At 48.7% G+C, this 12,500-nt stretch overlaps 2 protein-coding genes across 2 annotated transcripts in view; both read left to right on the forward strand.

The window, feature by feature from the left end:
• Positions 1-8,042, forward strand: part of LOC135805774 (uncharacterized) — a 17,040-nt gene extending 8,998 nt beyond the window's left edge. The window contains exons 5-7 of the mRNA XM_065319869.1: positions 201-485; positions 6,106-6,269; positions 7,842-8,042. Of these exons, the coding sequence (XP_065175941.1) occupies positions 201-485; positions 6,106-6,269; positions 7,842-8,042 (650 nt within the window). The remainder of the gene's footprint in view (positions 1-200; positions 486-6,105; positions 6,270-7,841) is intronic.
• Positions 8,043-11,361: 3,319 nt separating this feature from the next.
• On the forward strand, positions 11,362-12,147 carry LOC135805781 (uncharacterized). Its single transcript, XM_065319882.1, has one exon. It carries the CDS (start codon positions 11,362-11,364, stop codon positions 12,145-12,147), a length of 786 nt encoding a protein of 261 aa, XP_065175954.1.
• The last annotated feature ends 353 nt before the right edge of the window (positions 12,148-12,500 follow it).

Genomic DNA, 12,500 nt, shown 5'->3' on the forward strand with positions numbered 1-12,500 from the left:
GTATGCGTGTGTGTATGCGTGAATGAGAGTAGGGGTCGCTGTGCCCGTTGGCTGGAACCCTGCTATTGAATGTAACGTGAGAGCTAAAGGTGCATGCAATACACGATATGATGCATTGTGATTTGTTTTGGGCGGGCGGAAATCACTTTCTCTTCCTCTGTTTCCCTTGTTATTTCCATCTTTTGCACTCTTTTCTGCAGGTAAAGTCACCATAAGTAGTGAGGTTATCATAACACTTGTTGAAGAGTCAACAGGATTTCTCTGCAGCCTTGTCGAATTTGAAAGTAATTTCGTTCCAAGGGTCTATTTTACCAAAGCAGGTAGTCGATCATTGGGAAGTAATACTTGGAATGAAACCCATAGCGCTCAATACTATGCCCTGAATTTCCGTAGCCCTACGGTGGAGAATAGCGGCACATATGAGTGCAATGTTGAAAATGGCAGCACAATTGTGACAGTGCCGTTTAAGCTGATCGTATTGGAACGTAAGCAGACATATAGAAAGACTAAACACATGCACATGCACACACACACACACACACACACACACACACACACACACACACACACACATACACACACACACACGCACACACACACACACACACACACACACTAACTACAACACACACACACACACTAACTACAACACGCAGCAACTTGCGGTACGGGGGAGTGCCGGCCAGCGGAGTGAGAGGCTACGGAAAGAAATACGTAGACACTGCCGGAGCAGAATGTTGGCGCAGCCAAGTATCTACGAGAGAGGATTCAGGGTCAGCCGGGTAGACACTGCCGAAGCAGAATGTTGGCGGAGCCAAGTATCTACAAGAGTCTGCGTTCGAGGGACGGCGACCGAGGGCCCTGAGTAGCCGGAAATGAGCGTGGCCAACACCCCGTTTATTCACTTTATCAAAGCAAATTAGTGATGAGAAATGGGAGGTGGGAGGGTGAAACACTACGAGCAAGCAAGAATGACCGTCGCACAGAATGGATCGAAATATATAGCAGAGCAAACTCTAGCAAGGCATGCAACGATGCATGCCACCCACGTTGAGCGCTACAAGCAAACGTCATCATAACGCCGCCACACGCTTTCCACATCGGAGGCGAGCGACACGCATGAACGCCACACGCCGCCACACCCTTTCCACATCGGAGGCGAGCGACACGCATGAATGCCACGTAAAGAGACACGTTCAATATCACGTAGAGAGATGTATTCAATATCATGCAGAGTGCCAAGCCTCACAGAGACCATAGCCAGCAGCAAATCATGAGCATGCAGTAACAGCACTATTAAACGTAGCAGCATAAATTGAGCGGTAGCACAAAGCTGCGTGCAACCATTAATCTGCATTATCACCATAATGCTACACACACACACACACACACACACACACACACACACACACACACACACACACACACACACACACACACAAACACACACACACACACACAAACACACACAAACACAAACACACACAAACACACACACAAACACAAACACACACAAACACACACACAAACACACACACAAACACAAACACACACACAAACACAAACACAAGCACAAACACACACAAGCACAAACACACACACACAAACACTCATTTACAAACACACACACACATATACACACACACACATACACACACATACACACACACACACATACACACACACATACACAAACATACACAAACATACACACACATGCAGACACACACACACGCATGTCTTTTTTCCTCTTTTCTTTCCTTCTCCTGGGTGGTTACCAACAATCAGTGCATGCCGGAGTATTTGGTGTGATGTGTATGTGGGGGAAAAAGTCAGGAGGAGACTGAGAAAGAGAAGAAAGACGTGTGCTGCCATAATCATCAGGAATTGAACCCGCAACGTCTCGATCGGAAATCGAATACACATACCACTGCAGCATATGGGACACACACACACACACCACATGCACACACCATTATATACGCATTAAAGCGCTATGCCGCTAGCCGCTACTAATGTAAACTATTTTGCCTAGCTTCGGGAATAATTTAGTAGCAGTGGTGAGGTTTCCTGCAGCTTCATTCATAGGAAAAAAAAGAAAGGTTTCAGAGCAGACTCGCTCTCTTCCCATTCACTCTGCAAATTCGAACTCATTTTTCAATCAATTTTTACGTTTCAGCAAAGTTGCCCTCATCAGGTATGCAATGGTGTGCAAGTTTGCAAAGGAGCAGCTATATACATGCAATTTGTGATGCTATGATGTGCTACATCGCACCCACTGTGACGTGCCAGAATTATAAAGATAATGATAACTCAAAGAAGTATGCCACCACCAACAATTATTCAAAGAAGTCGGAAACAGTAGAGGGTTTTTCAGCTCTGGTTTTCAGTGGTGTATTTTTGGTAACTTGAGCCCATTGTGGCTAGACTTTGCAATAATGAGCTCAGGAGTGGTCAGTGTAAGTGTCCAAGACACTTTTGGCTCAATGCCGGAGTCATGCTCTCAAACTTCCATTGCCCAGCTCGTAGAATTGTTCCAAGCCGAACGAAGCGCAGCGGAAGACAGGGAGAAGAGGCTTAAGGTTCGCATAGACCTGTTGACTCAACAAGTACAATCTCTGACGCTAATGATCACAAATGCTACTCCACTTTCCGTTGAGTCAACATCAACCAGCTTGGCCGCCATTGCCAGTGCAGGCGCGAAGAAGAAACGTAAGAGCACAGCAGCTCAGAAGAACGGAGGCAACAACAACAGCAAAGACCGTAGATCTACGACCTCCAGCAGCTCCACGATCGTACGTTCAAGTTCAAACTCTGACCTCGACGCAGAGGTCGAGGGCCTACGGGCCGTAGATCTAAGTACTGACCAGAGTCAGCATGCCCCAGTCCCAGCCAAAACGAAAATTCAAATGCAGTCAAGTCGTGCTGACACCAACAGACGAGTGCTGCAATCCCTGACCAACTTTGAAGACATGTCAGATTCAGATGATGGATCGTGGCAGCTTGTCACTCCAAAGAAGCCTATGGAAAAGAACGGTGTAGTGTACGTGGGGCAGCTGAGGCGCAAGACAACGGAGCAAGGATTGACGACATTCGTGGAGCAGCGATGTAAAGCTGCGGAGCTACTTCCAATGTCAAGAAATGCAAAATCTTCCGAAGGGACAATGTTGCCGGCGATGATGATGATGATGACAACGACGATGCCACGACCTGCTGCGCAAGGATTGTCGTGACAAACAGTTGCATCCCTGAAGTGTAATGGTGACCCCCTCCACCATCCTGACTGACACTAGCTAGTATTCATGGTGTTGTGTGAATGTCTCCTAGTACAAGTACGTGTACTAGCTGCTTCTGTTCGTTGCTGTGTGCACTGTTTGTGTTCTTTCCTGTGTACATGAGTACTTGCATGGCGTTGTCGTTCAGGGATGAGTCGTGCGTGACTCCTTGTTCCACTGCATGTGCGGTGTGCTTCTTATCTTCTAATCTATAGGCTTCGTGCGGTTGGTGTCCGCTTTCTCTTCATGATCATGAGCCACTGCGTTGTATAGACTGCATGACGTGCTAACGGTGGCTGCCGTGCGGTGTGTGCGATTCACTGGATTCCTGACACTGCTGCTTGCAAGCGCATACATGTACTGCACCTTCGCGTGCTCTGTACTTTAGTCTTTAGTTCCGGTTCGATGCACCATGCGCATGCGTCCGGTATGGTGCGACATGGTTCTTGCTCTCCCAACATTGTTTTTAGTTAGTTCTTTTTCTTAGTCCCAACAATAACCTCATGGAATTAAATCAGTGTGAAACGTAACTATGAGTTCGGTTGTGGGTCTGCAGTAGTCCTAGTGACACGGTTATAGTACATCCCTCTAATAAACAGTCGGCGCTTCTGGCCTAGACCAGTTTACAGTAGGAACTGGGATTTCGAGAAATATCCGCGTCATGACAATGGTGGAGCTGATACACAGCCAGGCAGCAGTGAAGCGGTGAATTCCAATCAATGAGATCAGCCACCACTTGCGATGATGAGCTAACTGTGTCATTCCTGAATGTATGTAGCATTCAGCGCAAGGTCAGAGAAGTGCAGGAGTTTCTGGCTGCTCGTGCAATTCATGTCCTTGGCTTTGCAGAAACCTGGCTGAAACCGACCACAACTGATGGAGAAATGCATATCCCAAACTACAAGATGTTCAGGAAAGACCGTTCAGTGTTGCATGGAGGTGGTGTAGCTCTATACTGCCACGAATCACTACAGGTACGACGGATGCTGGACCTGGAATGCCAAGATTTGGAAATTCTGTGGGTGGAAATTAGTCAGGGTGTGTCAAGCACTCTGCTTGGTTGTGGATATCGCCCACCTCAGCGACCAGTGGCCTATCGGAATGACTTTGAGCAAGCTCTGGATCAAGCATGTGCTGGCCGCCAGTAGAGTACAGTTCTTTTGGGAGACTTCAACGTCGACTTCAGTACTCCGTCAACGCCCTCTGCACAGGCCCTACGAAACATACTGGCACGGTTCAACCTCCGCAACTACGTGGTATTGCCAGCTCGCGTTACAGCACATTCGCAGTCGATGATTGACCTACTGCTGTCGAGCACTCCACTTGAGGGCCCATGTGAGACAGTATATCTCGATATCAGTGATCACTTTGCTGTTTTGGCTCACATACGTACACCAACATCCTGCCGGACGAAAGGAGAAACAGTGAGCAGAAGGCGCCGCCTGCACAAAATTGACTGGCCCAATTTCAATCAGGACCTGGCAGCAAGGCTGAGTACTACCCATAGTGATTGATGACATGACCTCAGACTTTATTGCAGGAATCCATGATGTGCTGGACCGGCACGCCCCTCTGGTTGCAACCAGGAAGAAGGACAGGCGGCCATGCCCATTGCTCATGCCTGAGCCGGTACACCTAGTCCGGGAACGCAATCGGCTTCATCGCTTGTGGATGCAAGACCGTGGTAATGAGCAACGTCGAGCTGCTCACCGTACAGCACATGCAGCTGCCAGGAAGCTGGATAGATCTCTCCGGAACTCCTATTTCATCCGCCAGTGTGCCACAGCCAAGCAGCGACAGCTATGGGCCATTATGAACAATGTTACCGGCCGGAAGACACAGCGGCAGACTCCAGAGGCGCCCATCGAAACCCTGAGTGCTTTCTTTGGTGAGATTGTGCATGATCAAGCCCGACCAGCTGCACTTCAGGCGACCCATGGCCCCTTACAACAATCAGCTTTGACGTCCTTTCAACCTGTCAGTGTGCAAGACGTTGAGCAATGTCTGGCCTGCGTCAACCCGCACAAAGCTAGTGGCAGTGATTGCATTCCTGGTATTGTTTTGCAGTGCTGTGCCCGTGTTCTTGCTCCTCATCTTGCTAGAATCATTAATATGTCGCTCTCAAGTGGTACTGTACCCGTGTGCTTCAAACTGTCATATGTTAGCCCTTTGTTCAAGAGCAGGGACACTGCAGTCGCAGGAAACTATCGGCCAGTCTCTTTGCTGCCCATTGTGTCTCGTCTTCTAGAGCACTGTGTCAAGAAACAGATCATGGCCCATCTCCAGGACCACCACCTGCTACCGGCGTCCCAGTTTGCCTACCGCAAGTCCCACTCAACGGAAGACGCTCTGGTTCTTGCAGTGAATCGCTGGCTCTTGGCACGATCTCAGCGCCAGCATACTGGTGTGATTATGGTGGACATGTCAAAAGCCTTTGACAGAGTACAACATCAGCGTCTCATCACAGTACTTCATCAACATGGCATTGGGGGCACTGTTCTGTCCTGGTTCACGAGTTACCTGAGTAATTGGAGGCAGCAAAAAAAGGTGGCTGATATTCTGTCGGCACCTGTGGATTGCTCCAGAGGTGTTCCTCAAGGTAGTGTACTTGGGCCATTTTGTCTTATACACAAGTGAGCTGTCTGCCATACTGCCAATGCAAATAATCTAAAATTCAATACTCTACACTTTGTAGTGAAACCGGTCAGTAACCAAAAGTAACCAAAAAAGAATGTCGCACTTGTTTGTGTCGGAGGTATCACCTCATTAAGAATCGTGTATCCATATATGTCACTTGTAACTAATTGTATTATTCTGTTGCTATGTGTAGGGATGTCAACAACAAAAAACTGTCCTAGTGCCAAACTGGTTATCAATTCTGGACATGTTACAAGTGATACTGCCAATTCAATTTGTAAGGAAAAAGGACTGAAGCCGTTGACAAACAAATGGATCAAAGATTTAATTAAAAAAAATAATGATGCTTGTTTCAAGGTGAGGTCAACACATATCACATAATGATGTTACCGTACTTGTTGAGGTTCGACCTCAACTAACTGAACTGCTCCTGATGTGCATGATATCAGTCGCCATGCATCTGACCAAGAGTACATGAAAACCAGGGTGTGCAGCTCCGGGATGGGTTGCTGTCACAGCGGAATTCCGTGATTACATCATGTTAGTGATGCAGTGCGTACAAGCAGGATTCAAGCAGGTCTCTTCCTGCACAACCGCTGATCAGTTGTACGCACTACGCCATTTCCCGCCTCAGATCTGCGCCAAACATGATGTAATCACGGAATTCCGCCGTGACAGACACCCATAGCAGAAAAAGGCTGCACACTCTGGCTTTCATGTACTCTTGATCTGACTTTGTCTTGTCGTCACTACCCTACGTGTAGTATACTGTTAGCTGTGTTTTTAGTGCTGAGCGGTTTGTGCGCATCACGTGTCTATAGTGCTTTGCGCGGACTTTTCCATACTTTGAGTGAGTGGTGATTTTTCCTGAGAGAGTGTAGTATTGTCTGAGTGAGTGGTGAGTTTTTCCTGAGAGAATGTAGTATTGTCTGAGATCATGCTACCGTAGCCTAAGGGCACGGGCGTTATTTTGGAACCGGGCGTATACTTGGAAAATAGATATTGAAATTCTCCCCTTGCTCGATAACTGCATCCATTTCATTTTTTAGCTGAGCATGCACACTATAAATACAGTATCCCCACTTCAGTGAACCAGAAACAGTGTTTTGGTGGGGAAAAGTGACCCCGAAACACATCCAACAGCACCGCAGTAAGTACTGGGTACCGGTACCTGTACATGTACTGGTATTGTCAGCACACCTGGGCGTATACATGGGCACTTTTAAAGTTTTAACGACCAATTATTGTTTTCGTTATTCGAAGAAACGCTATCGTGAACCGGGTTTGAGATGTCTGTGTAAAGATGCGCATACATCGATGCATGTTCTTTCTGTTGTACAAACATCGTTAAACTTTCCGCACGTTGTTATGCCAAAATTACAAAAAACGTTTTAAAACTGTTTTTCGTTACACTATACATGGGCTTTTACGGTATTGTCGGCCCCCCCCGCCCCCGGTCTTGTAACCAAGCGCATGTGCAAGTTTGGTGTTGTTTTGCTAATGTTCTTGTCCATGCCATTGTACTGGTGGTTTCAGGATCAAAGTCGCACCCCCCCCCCCCCCCCACCAGATCGTACCGCTCCCCACTGCCCTGTGACTCCCTGAGTGGCAAACCCCATATGCCACATCCATGTTGCCCATCGCACCGATTGACGAGCTCCAACTGGACTGTGGGTCGCCGCCGCCACATGGTTGGAAACACCTGAGGTCCTACCACTTCCAAGGGGGACTTGAAGCTGGTACCCTCTGTTTCTCGATCATAGTGTTAGGCCGTCCCCTTATGCCTGCTGGGCAGTGCTGGCCTGCTGTGTTTATCTGACTAGCGCAATCGGGTTTGAAAAAAGAGGCCATAGCTAGACCCCATCAAAATATTCTCTCCAACTGTAGTGACATTCTGAGTGACTTTCTCTTGCTGCCCATTGCATGCAGGAGGAACTCCGCAAGCTTACGGACGTAGGTGTGCAGAATATTTGGGTTATGAAGAGAACAACGCCGTATAAATACAATATTGCATCTGGAAAAAGAACGCAACCCTCAGGGGACTCATCACTGTGTGCCGTTATATGTTCTAGCAAACCTACAAGTAAGAATATTGCCAGACAGAATGACATATTTCATGTGATCGTTTAGTTCTGCGTGCTTACTGATGCGCAAGCGCATGGGCACTGTTTTCGTACACTGTTTAGTTTTTTTTGGATTCGGATATTTGATTGGAGTTTGTTTTGGACAAGAACTGAAACTAGCACCAATGTTGTCTTGTCTGTCTGAACTCAACAAAGGGTATGTGCAGGAGATTGAAGGAATGACCACGAGCTATGCGGAGGTTAGGCGGGCATGCAGCAAATTAGACTAAAGAAATTGTCGAAAAGGGGACCTGTAGCAGACTGGATACAGCTATGGACGAATTCTAATAGTTTTAGCCTATATATGTCATACCTGCCAAGTACTGAGAGTGCATTCTCTGGATCGCCATGGCAAAATCCTGGGATTTGCCTTGATTTTTCGGGATATCATATCTTTTCCGAATAAATGAATTTTTGCGAGCGCGCAAAAATAAGTTAACACAGAAGGCGCATGCGCCGCACCGGACACTTCACAGTTTGCTTCCTGCTCAGATTTGCATGGCTGACTGGTGACTCTCTTCAAAGACAGTTTCTCTCTCTCTTTCACCATGCCACGAGGCTCTGTACGAGGAAGCAGACGTGGACGCGGATGCGGGTATGCCGTTGAGGCTATCCGCCGCTCGGGTAGGGCTTCGACCTCGCCATACGCGCGGACTGACGGCATGCACGCCTTCGCGCCTGATACCTCCGACACACCGTCAGCAGCTAGTTCTCACCCCGCTCCAGGCACCGAAGCCTCTATGCAGGACGAGCCCTCAGTGCTCTCCCCGGACATCATTTCCTCGGCCGTGATGAACGCCCTCCACCCTCTCCTCGAGCGCGTGGAACGCCTGGAGAACAGTGCTGAGTCTGGCCGATCTCTCCCACGCTCGCGCTCCGCACCTGAAAGATCGCTCCCACGCTCGGAGCGACAAGCTCCGAACCTATCCTGCCCGGAACTTCCAGTTCTGTCGGAACCACCGACTTTGCCAGGACCTCCAGTTCTCTCCGAGCCCTCGGTTCTACCCACACCGCCACGTCACGCGATTGAAAAAATCCAGCGCGGAGAGTTTGTGGAACTTGAGGAACTGTTGCCGGAAAACTTCAGCTCTCACGGACAGGAGCCAATACAACTATAGTCCATTTCAAAAAGATTAGCAATCAGGTTTTGGTCTTAAAAAGTATGAAGATAAGGGAAATTTGGACAACAAAGTACATAGAATGGCTTGTTAGGACACGACAAATTGTTCTGTGAAGGTTTCGGAACAATTGGACCTGCCTTTAAGGAGTTAGAATTTTGGCCAGGTTTCTGGCCTTTTCCCATGGTTTACAATTTGCCCTGGATGTCAGTATCGATTTGTTATCAAAACCCATGATTTATCCTTTCCTTTTTGGCCTTGTGGTTATGAATGCTGTCTGCTGACTATGAAGTTGTGAGTTCAAATCCCAAACTATCTTCAAGTCAAACTTTTTTTTCATTGTTTTGCCATGTGATCACGCTGGTACAAAAAGTACAAGCCAAAGAAGGTGGCTGCGCCAAACGACTTGTTGTTGTTGGAGATCGCGTTTCCTGCCGAACTTACGGACACTTGACTGGTTCACGCCATGTGAACACACCCACCACACTGAAACGGTGTGAGTGAACACGGAAGTCATTGCGCTGTAGCTACGTGTTGTTGTTGAATACAACGGCACATCGATCGATCGATTTCTCTTTGAGAATTATTTTAGTATTTCAAGATCTACTTCGTGTCACTACTTCGTACTATTTCAAGATCGCCAATTTATTTGAATTTAGAAGTCAACGCCGTCTTCTATCAGCTTTCACAGGCGTCTGCTTTTCTCAAAATGTCCTCGAAGTCACACGGATAGCTTTGCCAAGTCATGGCCTTGGGAATGAGTCGGTGTCGATGTCGTTTTCGTCACATCGTGAGAGTAAATTGCATCACAGCTCAAAGAAATTGAGCACGAAACGAATTGGGACCCATCCCGCTCGTCAACATTTACCACACTTTCGACATGTCCTCTCTGACTCCATATCGATACGAGGAAGAACTCGTTTGTTGTAAACCAGACGTACATGTACCGACGTTAGTGAGTTGTCATTTTTCATGCTTTCGCGCGGATTATTTCTTCGAGTTCACAGTGAGTTTTTCCAGCCAGCTCTCGAGCGCGCATATGGTAAGACGGCAAACTCCCCGGGCGATCGCCAGGATTGCTAATCTTTTTGAAACTGACTGTAGTTACAGCTGGCGGCGACACAGCTCAGCTCTCGCTCAACCTCAGCGCAAAGCACAAGCTCGCGATCAACGAATTCTCGGCTTGGCTGGAGGCCTGGACAATCTACATGGGCATCGTCGTTTGTGCTCGTCCTGACCGAGCTCATGAGCTCGTCTGCTATCAGCACATACTTTGTACTGCGAACCAACAGTTTACGACGTCTGCTGTGCTGAACTAGCACCACCCGCTTCAGGTGGCAGCGCCCTGCAGATAGCCACGAGAAGACGTCTAAGCCCACTGAGAAAAAGTAAGCCGACTTCCACTCCCCTGAACACTGTTCGCTTTCACACATTACTGCCACGTATATCTGACCAAAATCTTGCTGAGTTTGTTTTGCACGGGCTGGACCATGGCTTTAATGTTGGACACTCTGGTACTATGCATTCCCTGTTCTCTGATAATCTTTCTTCTGCACGTGAACAACCTTCCTTTGTTGACGACCACATTGCTGATCGTATTCGCGCCGGCGAATCTGCCGGCCCATTTTCTGTCCCACCCTTTGATGTTTTTGTTTCCTCACCCCTCGGCGTTGTCCCAAAGAAAAACGGGAAACTCCGTCTGATCCACCATTAATTTTGTCTTATCCCAATGGCCAGTCTGTGAATAGACAAAGACACATTCTCTCTTCAGTACGTCATGGTGGACGACGCCATAGACCTCTTATGCATGCATGGTCCAGGCACACTTATGGCTAAGCTGGATATCCGTAATGCATTTCGCCTTGTACCCGTGGACCCAGCCTGTTCTTATCTGCTAGGTTTTCAGTGGCGTGATCAATTCTATTTTGACAAGGTCCTGCCCTTTGGCCTGCGGTCAGCCCCTTACCTGTTCAACTGTGTTGCTGATGCCCTTTGCTGCATTTGCCATGAGCTGTTTTCCATCCACATTTATTGCATCTGCTGGATGATTTTTGGCTGTGTGGGCCTGCCAATTCCCCTCTATGCGGCCAACATCTTGAGGTTATCCTGGCTGTTTTCAAGTACCTCGGGGTTCCTATTGCAGAAGAGAAAACAGAAGGGGCTACAAATGTCCTCACGTTTCTCGGCATTGAGCTGGACTCCGTCCAAATGATTGCTCGCCTTCCTGATGACAAGCTGGCTGACTTGCGCTCTACGCTTGGCTCCCTCCGATCCCGCCGATCCCTGAAACGCAAGGAGCTAGAACAGTTACTAGGCAATTTCAACTTTGCGAGTCGGGTGATCATCCCAGGACGAACGTTCATGCGCCACCTGTACGACGCTCTGATGCATACCACCAAGCCGTACCATCATGTCCGCCTGTCGTATGGTTGCCAATTAGACCTGCTGTGGTGGTCACACTTGCTGGAGGGGTGGAATGGCAAAGCCCTCCTGCTGCAATCCCATGTAACGGCGGCAGACGATATCTCCATCGAGACCGATGCCTCTGGCTCGATTGGCTACGGTGCACTCTACGGCCCTGAATGGTTCGCAGTCTGTTGGCCTCGGCACCTCACTGCACGCTGCATTACATTCAAGGAACTCTACCCGATCTGTGTGGCATGCGCTACCCGGGGCCACAAGTGGAGCCGCATGCGCATCTGTTTCCACTCGGACAACACTGCAGTAGTTGCTGTCGTGGCATCTGGCGCCAGCAAGTGTCCTAATGTGATGGCGCTTCTCCGACAAATTTTCTTCATCTGTGCGAAGGGCAACTTCATGATCACTGCACGCCACATTCCTGGCGTCACCAACGTGCGTGCTGATGCCTTATCCCGCCAGGAGCTCCTCCGATTCCGCAACCTCCACCCGACAGCCAACCGGAACCCATCTGACCCAAGACGCCTTCCATCCCGTCCTGGGGAGACAGCGTCAGCACCTTGTGCCTCCTCATGATGGAAGCCTGCCCATCTCTCAGCCGGTAAGCTGTAATACCCGAACTGAGATCTCTGAACACATTGACAGCTCTGCTGTCATTTTCTGTCCCGGCACTCTGCTGTGCCCCAGCTTTCTTTCTTGTCCATTGCCTTATCACACTAGGCAACTATTGCGCAATCTCTGGTGTCGTAGTGGGAATAGGATGCTTCATCAATTTGGGGAGTCAATCTCGCTCACCAGGCTCATCCTGCCAGTGCGGCTCACACAGCCCGCCCGGCTCTCAAAAGATGCGACAGGGTCACTCATACCCGGATACTGCCCCGCAGTACGCAAGGACCGCACTGCACATGGAGGCGGTGTTGCTGTATGGC

The sequence above is a fragment of the Sycon ciliatum genome, chromosome 1, assembly GCF_964019385.1.
Source record: "Sycon ciliatum chromosome 1, ocSycCili1.1, whole genome shotgun sequence".
Lineage (NCBI taxonomy): Eukaryota > Metazoa > Porifera > Calcarea > Leucosolenida > Sycettidae > Sycon > Sycon ciliatum.